Here is a 26,615-nt window from a genome sequence, read left to right as displayed (position 1 = left end):
TTCAACCCAGCCCTCATCCTCCCAAGCACTGGTGGCCTCTTGTGGGGAAAGCCCAGGGAGTGTATGATGGAGCAAAAGCCAGGCCTTTGTTAGCACTGCCCACGCCTGTCACTTCATAACACAAATTGTGAAATGCCTGCCTTCTTCCCGCCTTAATAAGGAAAGGAATGAAGCCCTTACTTCGGCGAGGATAAATATGTAAAATCTCTAGGTTGTGGGGACGTTCTTCCAAGTCTCAGCTATTTTTAGGGCAGGTGAGCACCTCTGCCTGGCTCCCACACCCCAGGGCACAGTCCTCACGGTTGTGCTGCCTGCAGCCCATTGCAGAGAGAGGCCTAATGGCTGTGTCCCAGTGGCTGGCCCAGTGCCTCTCCAGCCCAGGCGAATGCCCCTGGGAAGGACTCCGGGAAGGCTGCCCCAGTCCAAATCCCCCTGCCTGATAGCCACAGGTCAGAGAACACAGAAGCATTCACAAGATGGAACTGAAAGCAAATTAATTTATAAAAAAAAAAAAAAAAAAAAAATGAAAAAAGGGAAAAGAAAAGAAAAAAAAAAGAAAATTTACAGATAACCTTGAACAGAAGAAAGGTGCCAAGACGCAGAGGAAGAGAAACACTGGGACATGAGGAACAAAGGCCTGGTGGGAGGGACCAGGGAGAGCTGGTGGGAGGTCTGGCGTCCTGGCTGCCTTCACATCAAGGATGAAGAAGGGAAAGGTGGTAGGGGAGGCAGTGGAATCCAGGGAGCAGAGCCAAGCTGCAAGCTGGGGGTAGGCACTACCCTGGGTCGGGCACCCCTCCTCCACTGTCCCCAAGTCCCAGGGAACCCCTAGCTACCAGTCAAGGTTCTGAGGATCTTGGTGGAAGAGGTTAGAGGGGTGACCCACCAAGTAATAAGAAGGAGGTGCTTAAGTGCTTTTTTAAAAACTCAGGTTTTTACAATTCCCCATCTTCTCTAGCTCCCCTCTCCCATGTCTTCTAGGAGCCCAGGGACTGGGCCCAGGGAGGAGGAACAGTGCTCTTTCTTCCTCTATTACCTATCACAGGAATCCCCAAAATACGTTTCCCCACCAAATACACATACGCTGACATCAACTACGCAGGTGACTTTTAAAAACACAAAACTGACATTCAGGGGCAAAGGGGTCATCAGCTGAGCTGGGGTGGCCTAAAACAGCGACACTGAGGAGGCAGCAGTAGAGATCAGTAGGAATAGACTGGGGATGGGGTGGCCGAGGGAGTTTGGGAGTTGCTTCGGGCACTAACAAGGGGCTGGAGGAGACAGACTCTGCACCCTATTCTATCCCCAGAGCTCTCTCCCAGAAACCTTAAATCCCCTTTCCTGTCACCTCCCTCCAAAAAATGGAATTTTTTTTTTTTTTTTTTTTTTTTTAAAGTAGGTGGAGGGAGCTCCAATGTGGCTTTTTTATATCTCTCTACTTCCTTTAAAGGGCTTCGGTTTTTTTTTTTTTTTTTCATCCATAAAAAATGCAGTAGTTTTGAGGGGTGCACCCTTAAAAGTGGTTAATCAGAACCTTGTATAAACACCTTTCCCCAGCCCTTTCTTTGAGGGCAGCATCCCCATCCTATCCTCTCTCCCAGACATTAGAAATATCTTTTAAACAGAAGTCCTTGAATAATCCGATATAAAAATGCACGCCTCTGCCAGGCATGGTGGGGGCTTTGGAGGGGCAGGAGGAGCTTTCCTTACGTAGTGATGAACTCTCCAGGCTGGGGAAGGGTCCCAGTGGTGGGGAGAGGGCTGTTCCTGGAAACTTGATCTCCATAGGGGGTGAGAGAGAGAGGTCTGGCTGGCTCCTCACTGTGGAGGTGGCACAGGGGTGACTGTGCCTGGGCTCGGGGCCGTGGGATCTGGAGGCAGGGGGGTACCTGGGTCTGTGGAGAGAAGGAAGAGGAATCAGCCAGGTGGGCAGCGGAGGGGTCCGGACCCAGGCCACCAAAGACAAACAGGACGGAGCACGCATGCAATGGGTGGGTAGGTGACCGAGGCAGCCTTCCCCCAGCGCTCTCTCCCACCTCACAGCGAGAAAACTGAAACACCCCAAATCTTCCTGCCCCCAAGGGAACTCTCTCTATGGGGCATTTGAACGTGATGGGAACAAGCAAGGGGGTGCCAGTCATCATGCAAACAGGTAGCTGTTTTTCAAGTTTACAACTGAGACGCTGTGCCTTAGGACTCCTCCGTGACCCACCAGTGAAAGGCCCCAACGTCATCCTAGAGGTGGCGGCTGCCGGGGTGGGGAATGGCAGAGGACAGCCAGAGAGGCCCTTCCCCCTGTGTTCTAATTTACCAAAGCGAGCGTTCAAAAAGGATGGTGGAAGTTCTATTACCTAAGCCCTTCCCCTACCTGCCCCCCGGCCCCGTCCCTCCATGTGGACCCCTCTCCCTCACCCTTCTCCCTCCAGGACCCTTCTCACCTGGCAGTGGGCTGGCACTGGGCAGGAGGTTGCCCTGAACAGCTGCCACAATGGCAGGGCTCTGGGCTGCGGCGGATCCGAGCCCCGGCCCGAGAGGCAAGGAAGATGGCATGGTGGTGGTCGCCGGCAGGTTAGGGTGTAGAGGGTTCGCCATGGACACAGGCAGGTTAGGTGGGGGGAGAGTGCCCGGGGCGAACGGGAGATGGTGGTGATGCCCATGCAGGTTAGGAGGAGGGGGCAGGTTAATACTGATGGAGTCGGCTAGACTACCAAATGGGATGACGGATGGAGCGGGAGGAGGAGGAGGAGGCGGCATGCCGAAAGGCAAACCCAAAGGAGCATTACCCGCCACGCCTGGGTGCCCGCTGCCTGGCACTGCCCCTGGCATCATTGCGGGAGGAGTTTGTTGGTTGGGGAACGGTGAGGGGCCTGGGAAGAAAGAGAAGAGACCAAGAAGCTGAGAGGCAGAAAATCTCCCTTCTTGACTCACTCACACAGCCAGGATGCTCTAGCCACGCCCCAGCACCCATTTGCCTGACAGACTCAGTGGTAAATCCTTAGAACAAAACCTCCAAGGCCTGGCCCTGGGGAGGGACCCCTGTTGGCTCAGGGATGTCACAGAGGTGAGTCCATCTGCAGAAGTCTCTAGTCCTGCCCTGTATCCCTTTTGAGGTGGGAGATAGGAATGTTCACCCAGAGGCCCTCAACCCCACCCCTGGTCAGCAAGAGTTCCAGAAACCATCACTTACCATGGGGTCCAGGGGGGGGTACCCCTGGTGGGACTGCCCCAGGCTGGGGGGCTCCAGCTGGTTGCTGCTGCTGTGGCCCCGCGGCTGACCCTGCCTGCCCAATCTGTTCAGAGGAGCCCAAGCTTCCGGGGGGAGCCCCACCGCCAGCAGGAGCAGGGGCGACAGAGGCTGGAGCCATAGCCAGGCTGTGAACCACGGGCGGCCCAGTGCCTGCAGGTGGGACCGGCTGGGAGCCCGGGGGCAGGGCTGGCGGGGGCTGCTGCTGCTGTTGGTGCATTTGCTGGAAGTGCTGCTGCCGGGCCCTCATCTCTGCATACTTCAGCTGCTCCATATGGAAAGCTTGTCTGTCGGCCAGGAGCTGCTGCCTCTGATACTCCAGCTGCCGGGCCCAAGTGAGTACTGTTACCCATTACCCATGTGCATAAAACCCTGCCCCCTGCTCCGCCCTCCAACACACCCTGTCTCTCCTGGTCAGTACCGGCACCAAATGCAGATGCAGACCTCATGCTTGGGCTTCCTGGGCCCTGCCCTGTCCTCCCCACCACAACCCCCAGCACCCGATCTTCTGGCTGCCTGCATGACTTCTCACTGCAGTGGAGTTCACCTAGTAGGAGCCCTTACTCATTCCAGCTCCAGAGCTCTGAATCTGTCATTTGTTTCTTCTCTTTTTTAAAGATTTTACTCATTTATTTGAGAGAAAGAGAGCTCACAAGCAGAGGGAGCGGCAGGCAGAGGGAGAGGGAGAAGCAGGCTCCCCACAGAACAAGGAGTCCAACGTGAGACTCAATCCCAGGACCCTGGGATCATGACCTGAACCAAAGGTAGGCACTTAACCAGCTGGGCCACCCAGGTGCCCTCTGTTATTATCTTCTTCTTTTTTTATTTTTTTTTTAAGATTTTATTTATTTGTCAGAGAGAGAGAGGAAGAGAGCACAAGCAAGAGGAGCGGCAGGCAGAGGGAGAGGGAGAAGCATGCTTCCCCCAGGGCAGGGAGCCCGATGAGGGGCTCAATACCAGGACCCAGACATCATGACCTAAGCTGAAGGCAGATACTAAACCAACTGAGCCACCCAGGCGCCCCTCTGTCATTATTTTCATTTGGAAAATGCCTCCAGTTCCTGTCAACTCATGTTCTTTTCTTCCCTCAAAATTGCCTAAATACTCACCATTCTTAGGAAGCCATCACAGATCAACTCTTTAGCCTCTGAGCTTTGCCTTTATTTTGTTATCTCTCAGGACTTTTAATCTGAATTTGTCAGATACCTTAAGCATTCACTGTTTTAGATGCCTCCTTACTGAATATTGGATGTCTCCAATTAAACCGCAGGTTCTGTTAGGATCCCTGTCTTGCATTTCTTTTTATATCATCTCAGAAACAAAATGGCTCAATACCTTGTCCCTCCCATCCCCTTACCAAGTTCACCTTCTGGATCTGAAGCCCCTTCCCTCTCATCATCCGTTAAACCTACTCGATGGCTCAACAAATACTTATTTACTGAAAGTCCACGGTACATCAAACACTGGTCAAGGACCTGGACATGAGGCAATGGAGAAACTGACTAGAATTTCTGCCCCAGAATGTCAACATTCCGTGGGACCTGAGGTTCCAGGTTTCACCAGTAGGCCATTTGTCCTATACTGTCCGGGGCGAGCGCCTTCTCCTCAGCCGTGAAGCCCTGTCACTCTCAGTCTCCTGCCACTGCTGCTCACCCACCCTCTAAACACAGCCCCCATTGGGTGTCAAGGTGTGGCCCTGGGCTCCACAGGCCCCCAGGGGATGGTACTCACTGCCTCCCGCTCCCGGTCCATGATGGTCTCTAACTCTTCAAAGTGCCGAAGTTTGATCTCCAACTTTTTCATCTGGGTCTCCACCAGCAGGGCCACTAGCGATTTGATCTTCCTCTCCTCCACAGCGGCCAGGTGCTAGGGAAGGCAGAGAGGGTGTTGTGTGAGCGGGAGGGGCCCACTGGAGGTGGGCTGGGACAGAGCGGTAAGGCGGGGGCTGGCAAGTTTTAAGAAAGAACTGGCTGTCGGGCGCCTGGGTGGCTCAGTGGGTTAGGCCTCTGCCTTTGGCTTGGGTCATGATCTCAGGGTCCTGGGATCGAGTACTGCATCGGGCTCTCTGCTCATCAGAAAGCCTGCTTCTCCCTCTCTCTCTGCCTGCCTCTCTGCCTACTTGTGATTTCTCTCTCTGTGTGTCAAATAAGTAAATAAAATCTTTAAAAAAAAGAAAAAAGAAAAAATGTCTGTGGTCACAGCCCACAGAGTAGCAAAGGCTTCACATTCTTAAAAGTACATGAAAAAAAAAAAAGAGTGAAAAAAGATAAGACAAGGTCAAATAACAAGAGGATAAAACCAGGCCTCATGGCAAAAAGCTTCAAATTGCTTTGAGAAGAGATGATCAACTCTCCCTCTCAGGTCAAACTGAGAAGGAAACAGGTCAGCGTTATGGAAGCAAGTGGGGAAGCATTTCCCGCAGGGGTCATGAGATCAGAGAAGGTGGTGGCGTCTTCCGGGACCCTGGTCCTCACCTTGGCCTTCACTGCGGCGGCGGCCAGAGCAGCAGCGGCAGCGGTGGACAGATTGCCCTCGCCGATGTCCCGCTCCACCTTCGTCTTCCTCTCCCCCTCTGACTCTACCACATCCTTCAGCACTTCCTCCTGCCCTTCCTTTGGCTCCTTCTCCTTCTCCGTGTCAACTGGGCCAAGAAGAAGGTAGGGTTAGGGCTGTTGCCCACTTCCGTCCTCTGGACACCCAACTACCATGCTGGAAGCCTCACCTATGGGGTCCCCATCGCTCTTCTCTGATTCCTTCTCGCTGTCACCTTGTTTCCCTCTCTCTTCGTCCTTCTTGGGGACCTCGCTGGTTTTCTCCTTTGTTTCTTCTTCAGCAGCCCCAACTCCTTCTCGGGGTTCCTGAGGTACCAGTGAAAGAAAAGTAGATGGCATCAGGTTGGCTGGTCCTGACACAGGGGCCAGTCTGGGAAGTGATTATGACTCCCCTCCCCATGCTGCCACGCCCGGCCTCTCCACCCTCCCAGCCCAGCTCATTCCTGCTGCACCTTGGGCTCCTTCTTTTCCTCCGTGGCCTGGCCCTCTGCCCGCGCCTCGTCGGTCCCGCTCTCCTCTGGGTCCAGGGGAAAGAGAAAATGGGAAATGTCTGATGCAGAGGCTGTCCCAGGATCGCTTTCCCGAAAGCCCACTCTCCTAGCCAAAATCTTAGTGCGAGGGTTGGCAGGGAGCCACAGCTCCTAAGAGGGAGTTCTGGGGAAGAGAAAACCCCCACCAGTTCCCGCCGTTGGTCTTGTGCTCTGAGGACAAGGCGAGGCAGGGATGGCACGGGGTCACCAAGTGGCGGGGGCTCTCGGTCAAAGGGGAAAACTCTGGGAACCCAGCAGTCCTCACCGATCCGCTCAGGCTCGTCAGAGGTGGTTCCTGCGATACCGCTGCTCTCCAGACCGAAGGCTGGGTCAGCCTTGCCTGTCACTTTGGCTGCCTCCTCCACTTTCCGAACGTGGGCCTCCACCAAGGCTGTGGGCACTTCTTCCTTCATTTTGGAGAACTCTTCTGCAAGATCCAGAGAGGACAAGGCTGGGGGCAAGGGCAGGCAGGCCATTTTGGCTGTCCCTGTGAAAGCTGCCTCAGAAGCCCATCTCTTCCTCTAGGCCAGCATGGAGCTCGACAGGTGCCTGAGCGGACGCTAGCGGCAGACAGTGCCAGTAGGGCAGCCAAACTTGAGGGTCTTTCAAGGTCTGAGTAACCAGCCTTTCAAACCAAAGAGGCCAGGACCCCTCCACATTACCTAGGGCCGACTTCGCAGCAGCAGAGGCGACTCGAGGATCGACGACAGAGGCCAGGAAGGCAACAGTGCTCATAACAGGGTTGCCTGACTGACTGAAGGGGATAGGCTGGTAGGCCAGGGGGCCCAGGGAGGCCTCTGAGTCCTCCAGGTACGGGTCTTCAATGGGAAGACGAAGAAAATGCAAGATGCACTCATCCTGCGTGCGGCTTCCCACGTGCTCTGACACTTTGTTCCAGTCATCTTTGTACATTTCCAGTGCCTGGTGGTAGTGGTGGAGACACAACTTCCTTACTTAGCCACTTTCCTTGAAGGTCAACTCCCCCCATCCTACTAAGGGCAGCGGGCTTCAAAGCTCTCTGTGTTGTGGTATTTGTGGATTCTGCTGGGTCCCAGGGGAATCTCCAAGTAGCACTACGAGAGGATATGGAGTTAATGAAATGGCCCAAATGCCTGGCTTGGAGCTGTTCCCTGGGGCAGGTGCGGCAGGCATTGGGGAAGAGAGAGACTGGGGACGAGATCACGCTCTGCCCACTCACGAGTGCAGCTGGCACCCAGGCCACTTCCGTTTTCAGAGAAAACTCTCCTTTCCTTGCCCCAATTACCTCCAGGAGGAGCAGGGTCTCCTGTTCTGTCCACTCTCGAGTGGCACTGGCCGCAGCTTTACTCTGCAGGAGATATGGGTGTGTCAGAGAGAGGAGCCCGTGACTACTGGAGGGTGAAGGCACCCCTGCCTGGAGTCAGCCCACACCTCTGTACCTTGGAGGGGACGTTCTTCTTCGTGTACATGTCTGTGCGCAGGCCAAAGTTCTGCATGTCTGTCGGTTTCTCTTTGCCCTTGTCAGGGAAGTTGAGCATTTGCTGGGAAGCAGAGGTCTGCTATTTGCGGAGGGGAAAGAAAATGGTGAGGATAGGTGACCCCGGGAGCCAGGGGCGGACAGAGAGAGAAAACAGACAGAAGGAGCTTCCTTCCCAAAGCCAGGGACACCCCTGGGTGGGACTTCCTCCCTCACTGCTGTAGCTCCTCTGCTCTCACATCTCTTCTCCCCGGGCAGGGGCCCCCCAATAAAGGGGCAAATAAGAAGCCCAGCGGGGTCTACACCCCACCTACCAGCTCTGGCTTGCCCTTAGCCGTCTCTGGCACCAGGTCATCCAGCTCTTTGCCCTTTCGCCCAGCCTTGGTATCAGCATCAACCTGGCGGCCCTGGGGGACAGAGCTTGGCGTCATGGAGGCTGGGCGGAAAATGACCAGGCCAAGGCCCTGGAGGCCTCAAGACCAAATGCTGGGCGGCTCACAAGCTCTGGGGGCACTCATGCCACTGTTCCGTGTTCCCATCATGATTAATTAGATCTGTAGTTGGCATGATCCCCATTTATGTTCACAGGGAACTTTATCGTTTCCCTCAGGAGCTGGACAGTTAGGTTCTAATCCTAGATTTGGTACTCTGTGACCCTGGGCAAGCCACATAATCTGTCTCCACTTAATATCTGTAATGATGGAATGGAGGTGGAAAAAAAATGGAAGTGATGATAATTATGAGGCAAAAATGAAAAAAAATGCTGGAAATGCCACAAAGTTAAAAAATTTCATGCAACTTAATTTTCAGCCATTTTTCTCTATCTGCTCCACGCCCTACACTGGCCTGTCTGCTCCTCAAGGACAAGGAGCATCTCTTCTCCCTCAGCAAGTCCTTGCAGTCTTAGGTACAGAGACTGAGAGAGGGTGCTAAAAACACGGGGCTGACTCCTGTGGCCCTTTGCATCCCATGGAAAAGGAAGAAGCCTCAAAACACTCCTGAACCATTACCCTAAAAAACCAGAAAAAGAAAAGTCCAAAGAAGCCCAGTTTTTCCCAGCACCCCCACCCTGCCCCCACAGCCCCTCACCCTACCTGCGGGGTCTTCGGCTGTAAAGGCACCAGCCCGGAGGGCGTGTCTGCCAGGACATGGAAGTGAGAGGTGGGCGGAGGCCCCATCGGGGTTGGTCGACTCTCAGCATCCACCTGGTAGTTAATAAGACCCCACTGCTCTAGGAAGGCATGGACCCTGGCAGGAGAGAGGTGGAGATAGGGTCACGTGGGGCTGCCGGAAAGGGGCGGGGTGGGGCATAAAGTTCCCTCTCCCCAGCCCTCTTCTCTGCCCATTCTATTGCCTGGTGAACCCCTAAAGGCCAATGACATCCAGGCGTCTGCCTCCAGCTGGGACCTCTCTCCATATCCACCATCTCCAAACATCTCTTCCTGGAGAGTCAGGAAAACTGAACCAGGATCCCTCAATGACAAACGCACTCCTCCCTTCTTCCACATGCCAAAGAATGCCACTGCCATTCCCTCAAGCCACATGTGCCCTGAATGTGGACTGTGCCTTTCTCTAGAGGTGGGTTTTTTTTTTTCCTGTTTGTTCCCCTATGCTCTTCGCTGCCAGCTCTCCTTCTGCCAAGAAGCGTCTGTGGCACCTTACATCCCCCCTCCCCTCAGCTGCAGACCCACCTCATGATGGCACAGACATCCCCGGCCAGGTTCCTGCGGCAGGCAGTGGAGGTAAGATATTCCTGGGGGTTCAGCCGGTAGGTGTCAATCATGAAGTTTCGATAAGCCAGGTAGCTTAAGGGAGGCGGGGAGGGAGAGAGAGAGAGGGGCGGGGAGAGAGAGATGAATGAGAGGAAGGAAAGTAAGTAAGCTGAGGACTGAGGGGTAGGAAAGGTGATAAAAGAGTGGATGGTTCCTCCTGTGTGACTAAAGGAAACAGAGTGGGTCACAGGCTGTGGTGAACACGGGGTCCGCAATGTGCTAGATGCAAGGGTTTCCTACGTTGCCACGTTTGCCTTGATGGAAGTGGGATTCACTTAAGTGAATCATCTCCTGGGCTGTACTTGGGGAAGTTTTCATCAAACTTTTCATCAGGCAATCAAAAAGCAAGAAAAGGTACCCTTATTTCCAAAGGCAGGTGTTAAGGGGAAGACTTTATCCATGCATCCGACTGTAGTCAACATGACGCGCTATAAAGGATTTATGTTTTGGGGCACCTGGGTGGCTCAGTGGGTTAAAGCCTCTGCCTTCGGCTCAGATCATAATCCCAGGGTCCTGGAATCGAGCCCCGCATCGGGCTCTCGGCTCAGCAGGGAGCCTGCTTCCCTTCCTCTCTCTCTGCCTAACTGTGATCTCTGTCTGTCAAATAAATAAATAAAATCTTAAAAAAAAAAAAAAGAATATATGTTTTTACTTTTTAAGCCCCACACTTAACAGGGAACAGGTGTGGAGCTTGCTGAGGAAAAAAAAATGTATATATATATATATATATATATATATATATATATATATATATATATATATATCTGTATTTTCTTTTAAAAAGATTTTGTCAGAGAGAGAGAGAGAGTGAGCACAGGCAGACAGAATGGCAGGCAGAGGCAGAGGGAGAAGCAGGCTCCATGCTGAGCAAGGAGCCTGATATGGGACTCGATCCCAGGACACTGGAATCATGACCTGAGCTGAAGGTAGCTGCTCAACCAACTGAGCCACCCAGGCGTCCCTATCTGTATTTTTTTTTTTTTTCCCTTTTCCCTTTTTTTAAAGATTTTATTTATTTATTTGACAGAGAGAGATCACAAGCAGGCAGAGAGAGAGGAGGAAGCAAGCTCCCCGCTGAGCAGAGAGCCCGATGCGGGCCTCGATCCCAGGACCCTGAGATCACGACCCGAGCCGAAGGCAGCGGCCCAACCCACTGAGCCACCCAGGCGCCCCCTATCTGTATTTTTTAATTAGAGAGAGAGCATGCACAGGGAAGGAGCAGAGGGAGAGAGAATCTTTTAATTTTTTTTTTTTAAGATTTATTTATTTGAGAGAGTGTGTGTGAGTGGCGGAGGGACAAAGTGAGAGAATCTCAAGCAGGCTCCCCACTAAATGTGGAGCCCAGTGCAGGGCTTGATCCCATGACCCATGAAGTCATGACCTGAGCCAAAATCACTAGTTGATGCTCAACTGACTGAGCCCCCCAGAACCCCAAGGGAGAGAAAGAATCTTAAGCAGGTTCCACACCCAGTGCAAAGCCTGATGCTGGCCTTGATCTTATGACCCTGAGATCATGACCTGAGCCATAACCAAAATCGGATGCTACCGAGCCACCCAAACACCCCTAGAATATATATACATATATATATATTTTAAAGATTTTACTTATTTATTTGATGGAGATCTCAAGTACGGGGAGAGGCAGGCAGAAAGAGAGAGAGGAGGAAGCAGGCTCCCGGCTGAGCAGAGAGCCCAATGTGGGGCTTGATCCCAGAACTCTGGAATCTTGACCTGAGCCGAAGGCAGAGGCTTTAGCCCACGAGCCATCCAGATACCCCGAATACATATTTTGAGGGTGGAAAGATCTAAGTTCAAATCCCAGTTCTACCATGATATCCTCAAGCAAAGTACTTATTAAAATTTTTTGAACCATGGTCTCCTAACCTGTAAAGTGGAGTGTCTGCTGAGCAACAGAAAGACCTGGAAAGATCTAGTACAGTGCCAGGCACATTTCAGCAGCTCAGCAAATAGTAACTATTGGGTGGTACAGCATACAGTTTGAGAACATGAGCCAGTCTGAAGGACTCAGATCCTGGTTTTTCTACTCACTGTGTGACCTTAATCAAGTGATTTAACCTCTCTCTGCTTCTCTGCTCACTTCCTCTTTGTATCTCAGTTTCCTAATCAGTAAACTGGAGAGGAGAATAGGACCTACCTCTAAAGCTGATGTGAAGATTAGTCAATGCCTATAAGACACTTAGGATAGTGCCTGGGAGATAGTAAGCTTTCAGGAAATGCAGGCACTTATCACTATTTACTATCTTAACCAAGAGAACAAAGTGTAGAACAATTCTAGATCAGGCCCTGCCTACGCTTGTCACCATGTTATTACTCTTTTCTCTTGCAGAGAGCAAGCTTCTTCATATATACTGCCTTCCCCGGGAAGAAGAGCAGAGAACCATACCACGCTCCAGGGAAAGAAATATGGTGGGAAGGCAAGATGGCCCTAGAGAGGGGAAGCTGAGGAATGGCTGGGAAGCAAGCTCAGGGAGATCAACACTTTCTCACCCTTCTCATTACATTTATCCTGGAGCACCCCTAGCCATAGGAGATTCCCAAGACTCAGTCAAAGCTAAATAGGTTTCGCTTGAAGCAACACCTTGCCGAAGATGAAGACTTCCAAGCCCCAAGCCTGTACTGTACACAACACTTCTCTCCAGAGAGCCTTCTCCATCCCTTAATTCAGAGTCTTGGATCTTCATAGTTCCTCCTCTTCTTTTTCTATTAAAACCTACTTTCAGGGACCAGCAAGGTCATTTACATTTTAGTCAGAGCTATTATGTATGCTGAGGATACCTGTGTTTTGGATATCTTAGTAATGATGTAAGGCTGTGGACTCTGTTGAAACAAATGGAGGCATCAGAGCAGGTACCCATTTTGTACAGAAGACCATGCTTAATGTTGCCCCCAGGCAATCCTAGAGAGCACCCTACTGGGGTCACAGTGCTGGGCTGGGGCTGCCTGTGGACAGAGATCATGTCTTTGCAAGAGGAGCACAAGAAATATCTGCTCAATGGGATATTGCTGGATCAGGAAGGATGATCAGGGACAGGAGGGAGAAAGAGTGTCGTGAGCTAAAATTTCCTTACATTTCTGGAGTCTTGGACTTGTTCTTGCCGTTAAAGAACTCAGGGAGAGCCCTCCGCTCAATGGCATGAACACTGCAAAAGAAGACAGAACAGATTCAGAAGGCACTGGTGGAGAGATGGGAGCCTCAGAAGGAAAAGCCTAGATGGGAGGGAGGGAGAACACAGCAGTCGTCCCTTCTTTGGGGAGACCGTCCCCCAGGGGGTGAAGACTCAAAGATACGAGCTTCCCTAAAACCAAAGTGTTCCCCAGTCTACCCGGCTGATGAAGAAATAACTTATTTGGAGACAGGAAGAGGAACAACATGTTGGCCCCAGAGGCAGGGCAAAAGAGAAGCAGGGAGGCATTGGAGTGACAATACCTGTTATAGTCAAACCAGGCGGCGTAGCTGGGAATGATGATGTGGTGGGTCTGCTCGGTCACGTTGTCCTCATGGAGGTCCGGATTCTTCGTCTGCTCCCCCTTGTTCCCCGTACTGTTTTCATCCTCATCCTAAAAGTACAGAGGCTTCTGGACACTCAGCATTCCCATTATGCCCCTGGCAACCCTCTGCTTCTCCCACACCCTAGGAAGTGGGCACTAAGGGTGGGTAGGGAATGAAAAGTTACAGGCCCCAGAACATGGAAAGGGTCAGGGTTTTAAGTTTTGAACAATAGCCAGAATTAGTCTAAGGTGGGAAAAGTCCAGGTAGTAGAAAGCTCTGGGTAGAAGGAACTTTATAAGCACAACTCAGAATCCCGTAGAGAGGTAGAGAGGGCCTCTCTAAACTGGCTCCACCTTGCCCGTGGTTTCCATGCTTTCATCCTCCTGCTCATCTGAAAGAGAGAGACAGGGAAACAGAAGGTTGGAGCCTCCTGATGGGCAGGAGAATCCCACTCTCTGAAAAGCCCCGACGGGCTGGGGGAGGCTGGCAGCTGGGCACCCCCCATCCTTACCCAGGTCAGTCATGGTGCCTCCTTTGACTGGGGCGGACTCTGAATCCTTCTTAGTGTTGACTGCCAGGAGAGAGAGTCATTTTATCAGACAGGTTCTGCCCAAACCGAACCCTTATACCTCTCCACCTAAGTTAACAACTCTAGAGATCTCATCTCCCCTAAGTTTCTCCATTGGATCGCAAAAGGTGGTAACTCCCTCTGGGCACAATCATTCTAGGCCTTGACACTCACTTGCCACTTTCCCTCCTTCCCCCACCAAAAATTCACTTAACTTTTTCCTGTAAAGAAGCATCTTCTACTCAATGGGAACTCATAAGGCATTCCTGTCTTTGACAGGCCCCTCTGGTCCCTGTCTGTGAGTTCTTAATGGACCGAGACCGAGTCTGATCAAATCCCTGTGCAGAGTTGTGGCTGGATCTTCAACATTTTTTAAAGCACAGGGCTTCCCTTAACTGAGTCCGTACATGGCAGCTCCAGAGAAAACACGAATACAGAAGAGAGCCGCGTGACTGAAGAGAGCCCTGTGATTGACAATGGGGTGGGAGCCAGCACTCCTCTCGCTCCGTGGCCCCCGCCCCCACCCCTGAAATACGCGCCGGGATATTTGCAGCTCATCCGTGGAATACAGATCATAGTCCCCCTTTGCAACTGTACCACCCTCTAACACTGCAGAGCAATGGTCTCCAAAGTGGGCTTTTCCCATAGGATGCAATACAGGCAGAATACAGGCAGAGAATTGCAGAATTTCTCTTTGTATTTGTATTTTAATCTTATCCTTTACCTTTTCCCACTTTTACGTGACATTTGCATGTGTTTCATAATGTTCCTAAAGTAACGGTACATACATATACGTACAACGGTATATACATCTAACTTGTGCTTCAATACTTTCCTGCTGAGGGTACGTGATCAAAAGCAGTTTGGAGACAACTATCGTCAGGTGCAAAGCACAGTCCACAGCTCCCATATGGATAAAGTCAGAGGACTGTCCATGATGATGAAAATAACTTTAATAACCAGCTAAACTGAAAGGGAAGGTCCTCCTGACCTGGAACTGGGCTGGGGAACTCAGCCCTGACAGAAGGTAGGTCCCAGGAGCTGGTGTGGCCCATACCTGTTTTAGGCAACGTCACCTCCTCTACGTTGGGGACTGGTGAAGGCTCATCCATGTCCTTCGTCAGGTCTTCTTGCTCCTCCTCTCTGTGGCCACGCTTCGACTTGGTGTAAGGTGTCGAGGGACTGGGAAGGAAAGGGAGTGAAAGATAACCCAGTCATCCTTGGACAGGAAGTCCCTGGAAGTTGACATTCAAGGGGAGTGAAGCCAGAGAGAACCCCAAATGTGGAGCTGAGCATACACAGAAACCAATCACTACAGAGTACTCAGAAGGGCAAAGGCTTCCACCAGAAGACTTAGCTCTCTCTGAGTTCACTAGTGGCTGCAACTAGAACTAACAACTGGGGAGCTAGAGAAGACCTCATCTTCCCTCTCAGAACATCCAGGAATCTGGCCTACCCCGGCAAGGGCCAGCTGGGTATTGGAAGGAGTTTGTCCTTCCTTCCTTCAACATGGCATGGAGAGAATGGTAAAGGTGGGGGCAGGGTAGGAGCTGGCATACCCTTTCTTAGCATTTTTCTTCTTAGCTTCCGGGGTTGGTGAAGGAGAGGGGGAGCGCTTCCTCTTCTTATAGTTCCCTCCTTTCTTGTCCCGCCGATCTGAATCTGGGCTGTTCACCTGCAGGTTGGAGAACTGGAGTGAACGTAAGCCAACAAGCCCCACTGAAGACCTATCCCGAGGCTTCAGCTAAGGGACCAGGGAAGAAAGAAGAGAAATTTTCACCTCATCTGTCAGCGTCTTAGCTGATATCTTCTTTCGGCGGGAGACAGGGCTTTTGTCGTCATTTACCTCGTAGTCTTCCTCGTTCATCCATTCATTGAAAGTGTCTGTGTCCAGAATCCACTTTGCATGAACCTAAGTATAAAGGTATGCTTTGCTGGAGAGAAGTCTGAAAGCCACAGCTGTCCAGGCACCCTTGACGAAAACCCCAAGGACATGGGCTCTCGAGCTTCACTTCCGAAGAGTGGCCTGGTTCTGGTACAGTCATGGTGAGAAAGGGAACACAAGCAGGGGGAGTGGGAGAGGGAGTAGCAGGCTCCTTCCAGAGCAGGGAACCTGATGCAGGGCTGGATCCCAGGACCCTGGGATCATGACCTGAGCCAAAGGCAGACACTTATTGACTGAGCCACCCAGGCACCCCTCATCTATAAAAAAAAGATTTCTAAGTAATATCCACATACAACGTGGGGCTCGAACTTAAACCCCAAGTTCAAGAGTCGCACACTCTACCAACTGAGCCTGCCAAGCACCCCCTGGCATAGTTTCTTGGGCCAGGAGACAAGAAGGGCTCACCTTCCTAGGTTTCTCAGGAGTTGGAGCATCTTCCACAGCTGCTTCGATTTCACTGGCTGGGATCCACGTGTCGTAACTGCCACAGGAGATGGAGTGTGAAGCGGGATCAACAGGATGGAGTCACGGAAAAGCAAAGTGCAGATCTTTTACTTTTTCTACTTATAAAAAGTATAGGGTTGATGGGTTCTTTCTTGGTATGGCTATTTTTCCAATTAATATTGATATCCTTTCTTTCTTTTTCTTTTTTCTTTCTTTCTTTTTTTTTTTTTATGGTATTCTTTCCATTATAAAGTAATAAAAACAACTCCAAAAAAAGGAAAGAGAGAAAAGAATCACCCAACATAACTATTTGGTATGTACTTTTTCTCAGCAAATTTTTCCTGTACAATTTTGTTTTTACATAACTTCAGTGTTATTTTATAATCACACTTTTTGCATTTTATATTTATCTACAAATTATCCATGTGGTTTCTTTTTTTCCCCATGTTATTTCTATCACTTTGATGGCTGCATAATAGTCCACTCAGTAGATATGAAAACTGCTGAAGCATTTTCCCACTGTTAGACATTCAGACTGCTTCTAACATTTATCGGAGATTATACTGGAATAACTATTTCACATATAAAGCCCCAATCTTTTTAGTCTAACCCACATGGGATAAGTCCAAACGTCTCCCAAGACAGAAAATTCTCATAATAGAGAGGAGGAGAACAAATTAACAGAACTAAAAATAACCCCCAAAGAGTGTCTGCTTTCTTTGCTAGATGTTCTAAGGCTTCTCAGTCTGGCTCCTATACTTAAACCTACCCCAGGACCCTGACCTCACCTGTCAGGATAGTAGCCCCAGTGCAGAAGAACCTGCTTATCCCGCTTCATGACTGGTCGTACCCATTCCTCTGGGGATAGAGATAGAACAATGAGAGATATAAGCTAAAGGCATACACAGAAAATAACTGTACATAGCTCGTGTTGCAGCCAGAGACCTGGACACAGGAACATAAGGCAGTAGCAGGGCACAGCATCAAAAGGAGAGAGGAGCCCAGGCCTTGTACAGAGACTGAATGGTTCCCAACTCCTTGTCCAAGCTGTCCACTGCAGAGGTCAAGAAAACCCAGGTCTCACCTTCTTCCAGGTTCCCTGGGACAGGATACACAACATGGGAGGCATTGTTCTTATCTTCAGTGACTGTTCCCTGGATGCCAGGAGGAAAAGCAGGTAAATAGTCCCCTCTGAAATATTCATGGGTGTAAATAAGCCAAAATAAGACCTAACCACATATCTGCCTTCCTAATCATGTTTTCCTCAGAATGGTATTAAAGTCAGTTTGCATTTTTTAAACACACACCAGCTGAGAGGCAAAAGGAAATAGCTAGGATAGTGCTAATAATGAAGAAAAACTAAAGAACTAAAAGTTGCTACAGATAATCCTCTGAATACATAATCTGCACATGGGAAATGTGAAGCTGCCTGTCCCCAGCAATGGCATCTGCTTGTTATTACAGAGTTCCAGAGTAGATGTTTCATTTCTCTGAAATCAGGCAATCTCTGGATTTCCTAATCCCCAGGCCAGTGCAGTCTCTAGAAACAGTGATCCAAGCCTGTCAACTGGGAAATGGGAGTGAACTGAGAAAGAGACGCTCAAGGCTTTAACACTAGTATTTTTTCAAGTAGGCAGAGCCGCCTTTGCAGTAGAAAATATGTCACCCAAAGGGCGGCTTATTGTACTGAAAACATCAGGAAAAAAGAGTCATGGAGTTTCCAAAACTTCCTCTGACCCACCCACTCACCTGGTGTCTCTTGATAATGTCCTTTAATTTCCCCAGCAGTTTGGGTTCAATTTCTGGGCACAGAAATATGTTAGGTCGAGACAGACAGTTATTCTGTAGGGAGAAGAAACAGATGCAATGAGATCATGGGAAAGGCGTGTTTGGGATTTTCACTGAGGGAAACGAGATGGACAGGGGAGGTTCTTGACTATTACCTGCACCAAGGACTTCTCAATGGTCATGAACATTTCCACGTTGCGGTCCATGCGTGATGGATTCTGGAAATCGTAACGCCGCCTGGAAAAGAGTCAATAATCTGAGTGATTTAGATCAGGCTCAAGACAAGGTTAGGGTATGTGGCTTTTTAGCATGGGAAATCAGGATGCAATCTTGCTCAAAACTGCTGTCAAAATGGCCTGGGATCTGGGGTTCACTGATCTCAACTCCAAATCATTTTGTACTTCATCCGAAAGGACAAAGAGAAGCTTGAGATGTCAACCAAAGAATTCCCTTCCCTCTGTGATACACACACCAATGCACACACACATGCTTGTTCACTCCTGGAGACTATTTTGGTTCTGTCAGCCACCTTTCTGACCCAGCACATCAGGTCTACTGATCTAGCAAAGTAAGAGACTCACAAGAATATCTACTCATGCTCTCCCATCCCAAGAAAGACCCAGGAAATCATAAAGGGGGAGTCCCCCTAAATATTAAGAACCATAGAGAAGAAGACTTCTCACCATCCCTGGTCACTCTTGAATTTGTAGGCAGCTGCAAGTATGTGGCACAGGGAGCCTCCTGCTTTGAAATCTAGGAAACATTTGATCTACAAAATTGAGACAAGAAAGAAGAATGTGAGAGTTATATCCTGAATTCCCTTACTAAGAATCCTTTCACAAAATCCCATGCTGAACTAACCTTGCTCTCAAAGCGGGAATTCTTTTTTCTTTTCTTTTTTCTTTTTTTTTTTTTTTTTTTTTTTTAAGATTTATCTATTTATTTGAGAGAGGGAGAGAGTGTGCTGAGGGAAGGGGCAGAGGGAAAGGGAGAGAGAGTCTTAAGCTGACTCCTCATTGAGCATAGAGCCTGATGCAGGGCTTGATCCCATGACCCTGAGATCACAAACCAAGCTGAAATCTAAAGTTGGAGGCCCAATCAACTGAGACCTCAAAGCTGGAATTCTTTAACCTCTACGCCATGGTATCACGTGGCCTGGAAGGCGGCACGGGGAGAAACCAGTATTCACAAAGCCCCACCTTGTGCCATGTACTTACAGGGTTACCTCACTGACCAGTACAGAAACCTTATAAGGTAGAGATATTAATCCCATCCAGAGATGAAGGAACAGATACTCAAAGGTTTAAACGGATTCCCCAAGATCACAGAGATACCAAGTGGCAGAGTCAGAATTTGAACACAAGCCTACATAAATCCAAATCTTGTACCCTTTTAACCATGCCATGAGAGTTTCATATATGAGCTTCGACACTCTCGGATAACCTGCTGAATGAAGTTTTGTGGTTTTCTTTTTTTTTTTTTTTAAGATTTTAAGCAATCTCGGTGCTCAGCTAGCAGGAGCTGCTGACCACCCGCAGGCGCGCGCTGACCATCCGCAGGCGCCTGCGTAACAATAAAGAACCTCTTGCTGATTGCAAAAAAAAAAAAAAAAAAAAAGATTTTAAGCAATCTCTCCACCTAACGTGGGGCTCAAATTCACAACCCCCAGATCAAGAGTCGCACGCTTCACCAACTCAGCCAGCTACGTGCCCCTTGTTGCATGAAGTATTATGAAGACAAAGGAAGTGGTAAACTGAGGACTAGGGCAAGCCACTGACAGCCTCACTAGGGGCAGAGATAATAGGCAATTATCAAATCTCAAAAAAGCATGAAATTGATAAAAACCCCACAACTCCCTCTCCAGTTTGGAGGATTCATTCCCTGGCATTTGCACTCACCGGCAGTTTCGTGAGCGGTGCATTGCTGACATGTTTGCCAAAAACTTCTTCCTGAAACTGTAGCAACTGTACAACCAGGCTAGACAAGGACTTGTTGGTAGGTGGTTCAGCTTGGATATACTAGGGAAACAGAGGCAAAGGGAAGAAAAGCAGACCCCAGATAAACTATCCACTATCTTCTTATTTCTTCCCCCAAGGTTCTGGAAGCATCTGGGGTAGGAAAAAATAGTGTCTTCTTCTCCCATATGTCTAGTTTCTATAAAGAAAATGGCAGAAGGGAAGCCCTCTAAGCCCCTCACAGTAAGTTGAAATTCTGCTGCCCCCAACCCAGCCTGCCAGCACTCAGTGCTGGAGGCAAGTGGGGCTTCCTACTTTCAGCTACACTCTGAAATTGGAGTTGAAGGACCCTGATTTCTAGTCAACAGCACTGAGGGCTATAAGATCCTAAAGGTTCGTTAAGTTCAGGCAATGGAAGGAGTGTCTCTGAGACTCTAAACAAGACAACAGTGTATTTCTTGGGAGCAACTTCTTGGAAGGCCAAGACTCCCCCTAACTTACTAGGGGTTACAGGGGGTTATAGTCTTATCAGACTATAGACTATAGTCTTATTAGACTCACATAGCTTAATAAGAATGGTGCAAGGAAGTGAGGCAAGGCAAACTAAGAGAATGAGCTTGTGTGTTCTGTTTCTCCTAGGAACTGGGCACAAATGTCTTTGTAGGCTCTCCTAGAAGGCAAGAACCAAGCTACCACCAGCCCGGTGAGAAAGAGCAAGGAAACATCTCTCCTTTCTGAGGAAATTGTATCTGAGACAGGCAACCCTGGGCCTTCTTACGCATTTCCATGTTATGCTACCTAGTATCCTAGCCTCCTGTTCTAATTTAAATCTGAGCCAGAAGGCTAACTTTCTCTTTACCTTTTGACCCCTGTTTCCTCAACCCTAATCACAGAGTAAAGTGCTCCTCTCAGTGGGAGATGTAAAGAGAGCCTTGAAGGAAAAGGTAAACGACAAAGAGCTAAGAACTTGAAAGCTGAATTTGAAAGCTCACAGGCTGTCAATCCCCCCAGGGCTAGAGACTAAGCCCCTAGACTGATCTCCTTTCCAAAAGGTCAAAGGTGGAGGCCTGGGAACCAGAGCCTCACGCTGGGGTACAGACATACCACAGACCCAACAGCTGTTTGTCAGGATTCTGACACTCAGAGAGACCTCCGAGATAGGCCAGAACCAGGATCAGAGGGGTGTACTCCTAAACCACCCATCACATTTCTGACAGGCTGGAAAGCTGGGCAGGAAGAACTGGGGAGCTAAGGAAAGCCAGAAAGAGAACCTCTAACTGGGGGTAGTGAAAGGGAAGAGGCAAACCATCTCCACAGAAAAAACCCAGGTATAGACATTCCTTTCAACCAGGCCAAAAGACAAAGACAACACCAGGAAGAGGTTTGACAGAAAAGTCAGGTAGGGCTTTTTGAACCCTTTGTTCACTACCTTATTATCTCGAGTTAAAGGCTAGGGGGCTGGAGATTTAAAGCCTGTCTTAGCCTCTGAACCCCAAACCAAAGGCAATGCAAGGCCAGGTGGTCGGATGACTTCATTGTGAAGCTGAGGGATGGTTTAAGAGGTCGCTGCCCAGGAACTGTTATAACCTGGCTCCCAAGGGGTTTTGTTGTCCCTTGGGTGGAGGTGGGGGACGAGCAGTGGAAACAGGTGTGGGGGCTTCTTCAGGCTGATGAGCAGCCAAGGGCCTGCTCTGTGGCTGTTTACCCTCCTGCTTTCATCATCTCTCCGAACATACACAAAGCACTAGGGAGGCCTCAGCCCTGCCGGTACCTGGCTCCGTGGAGAGCTCTGGCGGGCACCGTGGCGGGCACGCTGGGGCGGGCGAGACGGGGGGGGGGGCATCGGGCACCCAGTCCACCCTCGGCCGCCTCTCCCGGAAAAGCCCGGAAGGCTCTGGCCCAGGGGAGGGTGGGCGGCTGGCACCGGGACCCGCCGGGCAGTGGAGAAAAACAAGGGGCAGAGGGCGCAGCAGGGAGGGCGGGGGCTGGAATCCCAGGCTGCGGGGGGCGGGGGGGAGCGGTAAAAGAGGCTGGGGGAGGGGCGCGGGGCGCCGGCGGGCGCGCTGGGGCTGCTCCCGAGGCCGCGGGGGAGGGGCCGCGGGCTACCCGAGAGTGGGCAGGATTCGGGGGGGCTCCGGGGCCGCGGTCCCTTTGTCCCGCCCCCGGCCCCCGCGCGGCCCTGCCCGCGTACCTTCTTGTAGTTCTTGCCGAGCCAGAGCCTCACGTTGTCGAACTGGGTCACGGTGTCCGCGGCCTCGTAGTACTTCACGTTGGGGCCGCCGTCCTTCTTCCGCACCGCCATCTTCTCGGGCTCGGGCCCCGCCGCCGCCCGCCCCGCTCAGCTCAGCTCCCGCCTCCTCCGCCTCCTCCTCCGCCCGCCTCCCGCCGCCTCCCGCCGCCGCGGCCGCCGCCTCCCGCCGCCTGGGCCGGCCCCGGCCCGCGCAGCGCCCCCTGCCGACCGGCCGGGCACGGCGGCGGCCAGGCTCCCGACGCGGGACCCACCCTGGCGGCCTTCCCGGCGGCGGCGGCAGCGGCGGCGGGAGCTTTGGAGAGGCAGCTGCTTCCTGGAGGGGGCGCCCACTCTCCTGAGATCGTTCTCTACCCGAGGCGAAGGCTTTCCCCCTCCTTGCCTCTCAGCCCAGGAAGTGGGGTACCTCTCTAGCCTACCCCAAGCCGACGTCCGTCTCTGGAGGAACCCCCAGCTCATAGTTCCGCGTGGTCCTTACCTTGCACGTTCCCAACCCCACGGAGCCCTTAATCTTAAGGAACCCCAGACCCCTTTCCCCAGGAAGTTTCTTTCTTTAATCCATCCCCAGGACTTCCCCGTTTCAACTCTTCCGGAGTCTCCCTCACCCTTAACACCTTGCCTCAGCATCCCCTCTCACTCCTTAACCGGAGGAGTCCTCTAGCCGCCACCCTTGGGCCGAGCCTCTTCCCTCCAACTGAGTCCTCTGCAGGCCGCCATCGCCTTCTAAATAATTTTGCGCTCTTTGAGACCCCAATCTTGTCTGGGCGGGAGGACCCCCCCCAACTCCCTCTCTGGGTCTCCCGCTCCATCCGCTTGTTCCTTTGAGTGGCGTAGAGGCGAGGTAAGGGGCGGAGGGCGGGGGGTCCCAGGGTGTGTGTATATGGGGTCGGGCCGGCTTCCCATTGCTACATTCCCTCCGTGGTCGCAATGCGGACCCCTTCTGTAAGCGCGCGGCGAGATATGGTTTTGGAAGTCACGGTGGCCGAGTGGTTAAGGCGTTGGACTCGAAATCCAATGGGGATTCCCCGCACAGGTTCGAATCCTGTTCGTGACGGCCGCTTTTTTCCCCCTTCTTCAGGATACGTAAAGGGGACCCCCCGCACACGTGTCTTTCGTGCACTTCCCTTTCTGTCCCAGAAATAGAAGCCGAGAAGTCTCACGCCTGAATTGGGAGGGAGGGACGGAGGGAGGGAGGTGATCAAGGGAAGCTTATTCGTGCACAACTGTACTGGCTGCTAAGACACAAGACACTTTCTGAATCCTCTAACTTCGGGTTTGTTAGAACTTGGGCACACGTTTCATTCTTGGGGACGGGAATGGCAAAGGATTTGGTTAAAGAAGGGTTAGGTTTTTGAAAATCTGAATGCCTGTTGTGATATAATAGTCAAAATTCGAGTTTCCAGGAAAAGAGGGCACCTCTGGGTTTCATGACTGGAGGTGTGATTATAACTGAGACCCAGGAAAAGGCTTTTCTCTTCGGATTTCTCTGAGGAGGCTCATCTCAGATATCACTGGGCTAGGAGGAAGTAGCCTGTTGAAGGGTAAACACTACAGATCTAGCTGCAGCTGGAGTGTAGGAGATACTTTTTACTGATTGCTCATTAGGTGCCAAGTGCTGTTCTAAATTATCCGTGTATTAACCAAGCTAGGGAATTCCTTTTTAAACCTCTAACCTTCCTGTATTCACCTTATCTGGTTCTTCCCATCCCCTAATTTCTAATCATGGGGAATATGTAGGATACTTGTTGAGGACGTTCTTTTTGTATTTCATTTCTTGCACAGCATCATTTTTTCCAAGAAAGATCTGCCAAAGGGCAGGGAGTTCAAGAGTAATTCACAGAGCTTTATACACCTTTCTACTTTGCAGTTTTCCACCTTCGTTCGTTTTTCTCATACTCTTCTTTCTGAGATAATCCTCACCACTGTCTCCTTCCCACCCTGGCACCCTCATCATTTATAAATTCCCATCCTGCACATCCTTTTATCCTTTCTCTTTGAGACTCTTGATTACTCCAGCTGGAACCTGTTGTTCTACCACCGCCATCGACTCCGTTGCATGCAAGACATCTCCTTTGACACCTCTTTGCAAGAACTGATTAAAAGTTATATTTATTCTGCTTCCTAAACAGATCTTAACTCTTTTCACATTTCTCAGGGTCAGTGCAGTCTAGGCCGACCACTTCCTAGAGTCATTGGGAAAGTAGATTGTGAGGACCACATGAGTTACTCTATGTGAAGCTGCACTAAAGCATCCCATTGCAGGGGCTCCTGGGTGGCTCAGTCAGTTAAGCAGCTGCCTTCGGCTCAGGTCATGATCCCAGTGTCCTGAGATTGAGCCCCACATCAGGCTTCCTGCTAGTGGAAAGCCTGCTTCTCCCTCACCCTCTGCCTGCTTGTGCTATCTCTCCATCAAATAAGTAAATAATTTTTTTTTTAATTGTTGTAGCTGGAGATTCTAAACCCTCCCGCAGCTGCTTTCTGTGTTTCATGAGCTGGTCCCTTTTCACTCACCATTCTTTCCTATTCACTACTTTCCAACCACTGGCATAGTTCCTGGTCTAGTATTTGTCTATGTTCATGCTATTCTCTGCCTGAAATAATCTTTCCCATCCTCACACATCGATGTTGGTTCTCCTGGGAAGTCATCTCTAACCTCTTGTCACCCACCATACCCTAATCATGTTTTGTGAAGTCTTTCTTCCCCGGAAGAACATCAACTCTTGGCACATATAAGCCACTCAATTAAAAAAATAAAATAAAAAACTTTGTTGAGTAAATGGATTTTTTTTTGTTTTTATAGTAGGTATATATACATGTTTTAATCTTCACTCAGAATGGACTATAAGGTTCTTGAGAGTTAGGGCTGTGTATTTTTTTTCTCTTTTTCCTTTACTAGGCCTTTATACACAGATGTGATCAAGTGTGTCCTGAATGAACATACTCTTAACAGGCTCAGTACTCAGCTTCCTATCAAGTGCCATTTTGCGCATGCTCTCAGTTATGTCTGGAGAGGCAAGACCAAAATTGACCAGCAGAGGGCAACCAACAACTGTACTGCGAAGGGAAGGCGGCACCGTTGCTTACAAAATGGAGGACCTGGACGGATCTCCTACTCGGGAGGTCCTACCTTTCCCTCTCAAATACTTCCCTTGTAACTGTCATAGATCAGAGGCCAAGGCTTCAAACTTTAATGTACAATAGGTAATTTCAGATTTCTACCATCCCTACAGCTCACCTGAACTCCCCAATTCCTTCACCTTTCCTTTTCCATTTCAACAATTCTCTATCCTGATACATTTCCTTTGGCTATAGGTTCAGGTACCTCCAGGCATTCCTTCGTTTCTGATTCGACATTTGACTTTGCTCATCTGCCCTAAAGCTACCTTCTCCACCTAGTCTTGTGATTCCACTCATTTCAACCTCCTAAGGAAATTTCCCTTAACAACGTTCCCTAACATGTTCAAATTCTATCCCACTAGATCAATCCATTAAATCACAACTAACCTACACCCTCACCTGATAATTCCAAATGATCACATTGTTTTCTACTTCCATTTTTTTCTTCAGGTTTTATTTTTAAGTAATCTCTACACTCAACTTGGGGCTCAAATTTACAACCCCCAAATCAAGAGTCCCATGCTCCACTGACTGAGCCAGTCAGGAGCCTCTACTTCCTTCTATTTTTTGAATGAAATGTATACTCTCTGCCTCCAGCTTCACACTATCTTAGTACCCTGTTGTAAAAACCTTTGCTATGTTTGAAACCATTGAGATCTTACTGGACTTCAGAGACACTGTACTCTCATTATTCTTAAAACATTGTTTCTCCATCTCATTTGTTTTCTCCCTCCTCCTGTGGAATTCTGCCAAAATCTTCATTTTTCTCCCTCCTCCCAAGACAAAAATCCCAAGCTTAAATTGTGGTCCTATACCTTCAGCTATCTATATATCCCCTAAAATGCAACAAAACTTCTCCCTTCCCAGAATGACATTCTTTTCCCATTTCTGTTAATACTGTTCTTGCAATTCCATGGTTTCCAATCTTAAGAATTAATTTGGCATTTTTCTTTCTCCCATGCCTGACATCCATCAATCATTGTTTCTTCTACCACATCATCTAATTTGTTACAGTGGGCTTCCTGGTGCCCCAGTTTCAACACACTCAGAGTTCTACAACACTGGTTTCATCATATTCCTCTGCCCAGGGACTTCAACGCCCCATTTGATTACACAAATGCTCCTCTGATCAACACTTAACCTAAATCACCCATTAAAAAAAAAAAACCAAACCCAAGATTTGATAGAGAGCAAGAGCACAAGCAGGCAGAGAGGCAAGCAGAGGGAGAGGGAGAAGCGGGCTCCCTGCTGAGCAGGAAGCCTGATGTAGGGTTCCAATCCAATCCTAGGCACCAATCCTAGGCACCCCCTGAATTACCCGTTATATTTATTTATTTTTTAGATTATTTATTTGACAGACGGAGATCACAAGTAGGCAAAGCAGCAGGCAGAGAGAGAGGAGGAAGAAGGCTCCCCGCAGAGCAGAGTCTGATGTGGGTGGGGCTTGATTCTAGGACCCTGGGATCATGACCTGAGCCAAAGGCA

The 26,615-nt window shown here is 50.1% G+C and overlaps 1 protein-coding gene and 1 non-coding gene across 9 annotated transcripts; one reads left to right on the top strand and one right to left on the bottom strand.

Annotated features, from left to right (window-relative positions):
- Positions 1-477: 477 nt before the first annotated feature.
- SMARCC2 (SWI/SNF related, matrix associated, actin dependent regulator of chromatin subfamily c member 2) lies at positions 478-22,144 on the bottom strand. Of its 8 annotated transcripts, none has more exons than XM_059185002.1 (30): positions 21,957-22,144; positions 19,709-19,828; positions 18,494-18,579; positions 17,966-18,047; positions 17,772-17,864; positions 17,107-17,176; positions 16,811-16,880; positions 15,984-16,059; positions 15,414-15,545; positions 15,193-15,308; positions 14,691-14,815; positions 13,577-13,636; positions 13,419-13,456; positions 13,003-13,133; positions 12,644-12,715; positions 9,474-9,587; positions 8,877-9,030; positions 8,097-8,189; positions 7,745-7,861; positions 7,591-7,653; positions 6,989-7,247; positions 6,592-6,753; positions 6,249-6,313; positions 5,967-6,102; positions 5,719-5,885; positions 4,976-5,110; positions 3,188-3,566; positions 2,784-2,867; positions 2,439-2,504; positions 478-1,895 (listed from the first exon to the last, which is right to left on the bottom strand). In XM_059185002.1, the coding sequence occupies exons 1-30, from the start codon at positions 22,065-22,067 to the stop codon at positions 1,819-1,821; spliced, it is 3,453 nt and encodes a 1,150-aa protein (XP_059040985.1). In that variant the 5' UTR covers positions 22,068-22,144; the 3' UTR covers positions 478-1,818. The 8 variants fall into 8 exon arrangements, with proteins under 8 accessions (XP_059040985.1, XP_059040984.1, XP_059040979.1 ...); XM_059185001.1 differs by having other exon boundaries at positions 7,745-7,864; positions 21,957-22,143; XM_059184996.1 differs by having other exon boundaries at positions 2,439-2,867; positions 7,745-7,864.
- An 841-nt stretch (positions 22,145-22,985) lies between these two features.
- On the top strand, positions 22,986-23,067 carry TRNAS-CGA (transfer RNA serine (anticodon CGA)). Its single transcript has one exon. It is a non-coding gene; the product is annotated as a tRNA-Ser (tRNA).
- The last annotated feature ends 3,548 nt before the right edge of the window (positions 23,068-26,615 follow it).

The sequence above is a fragment of the Mustela lutreola genome, chromosome 8 (assembly GCF_030435805.1).
Source record: "Mustela lutreola isolate mMusLut2 chromosome 8, mMusLut2.pri, whole genome shotgun sequence".
Classification (NCBI taxonomy): domain Eukaryota; kingdom Metazoa; phylum Chordata; class Mammalia; order Carnivora; family Mustelidae; genus Mustela; species Mustela lutreola.
Note: the sequence above shows the minus strand (reverse complement) of the source record. Positions and strands in the feature narration are given on the sequence as shown.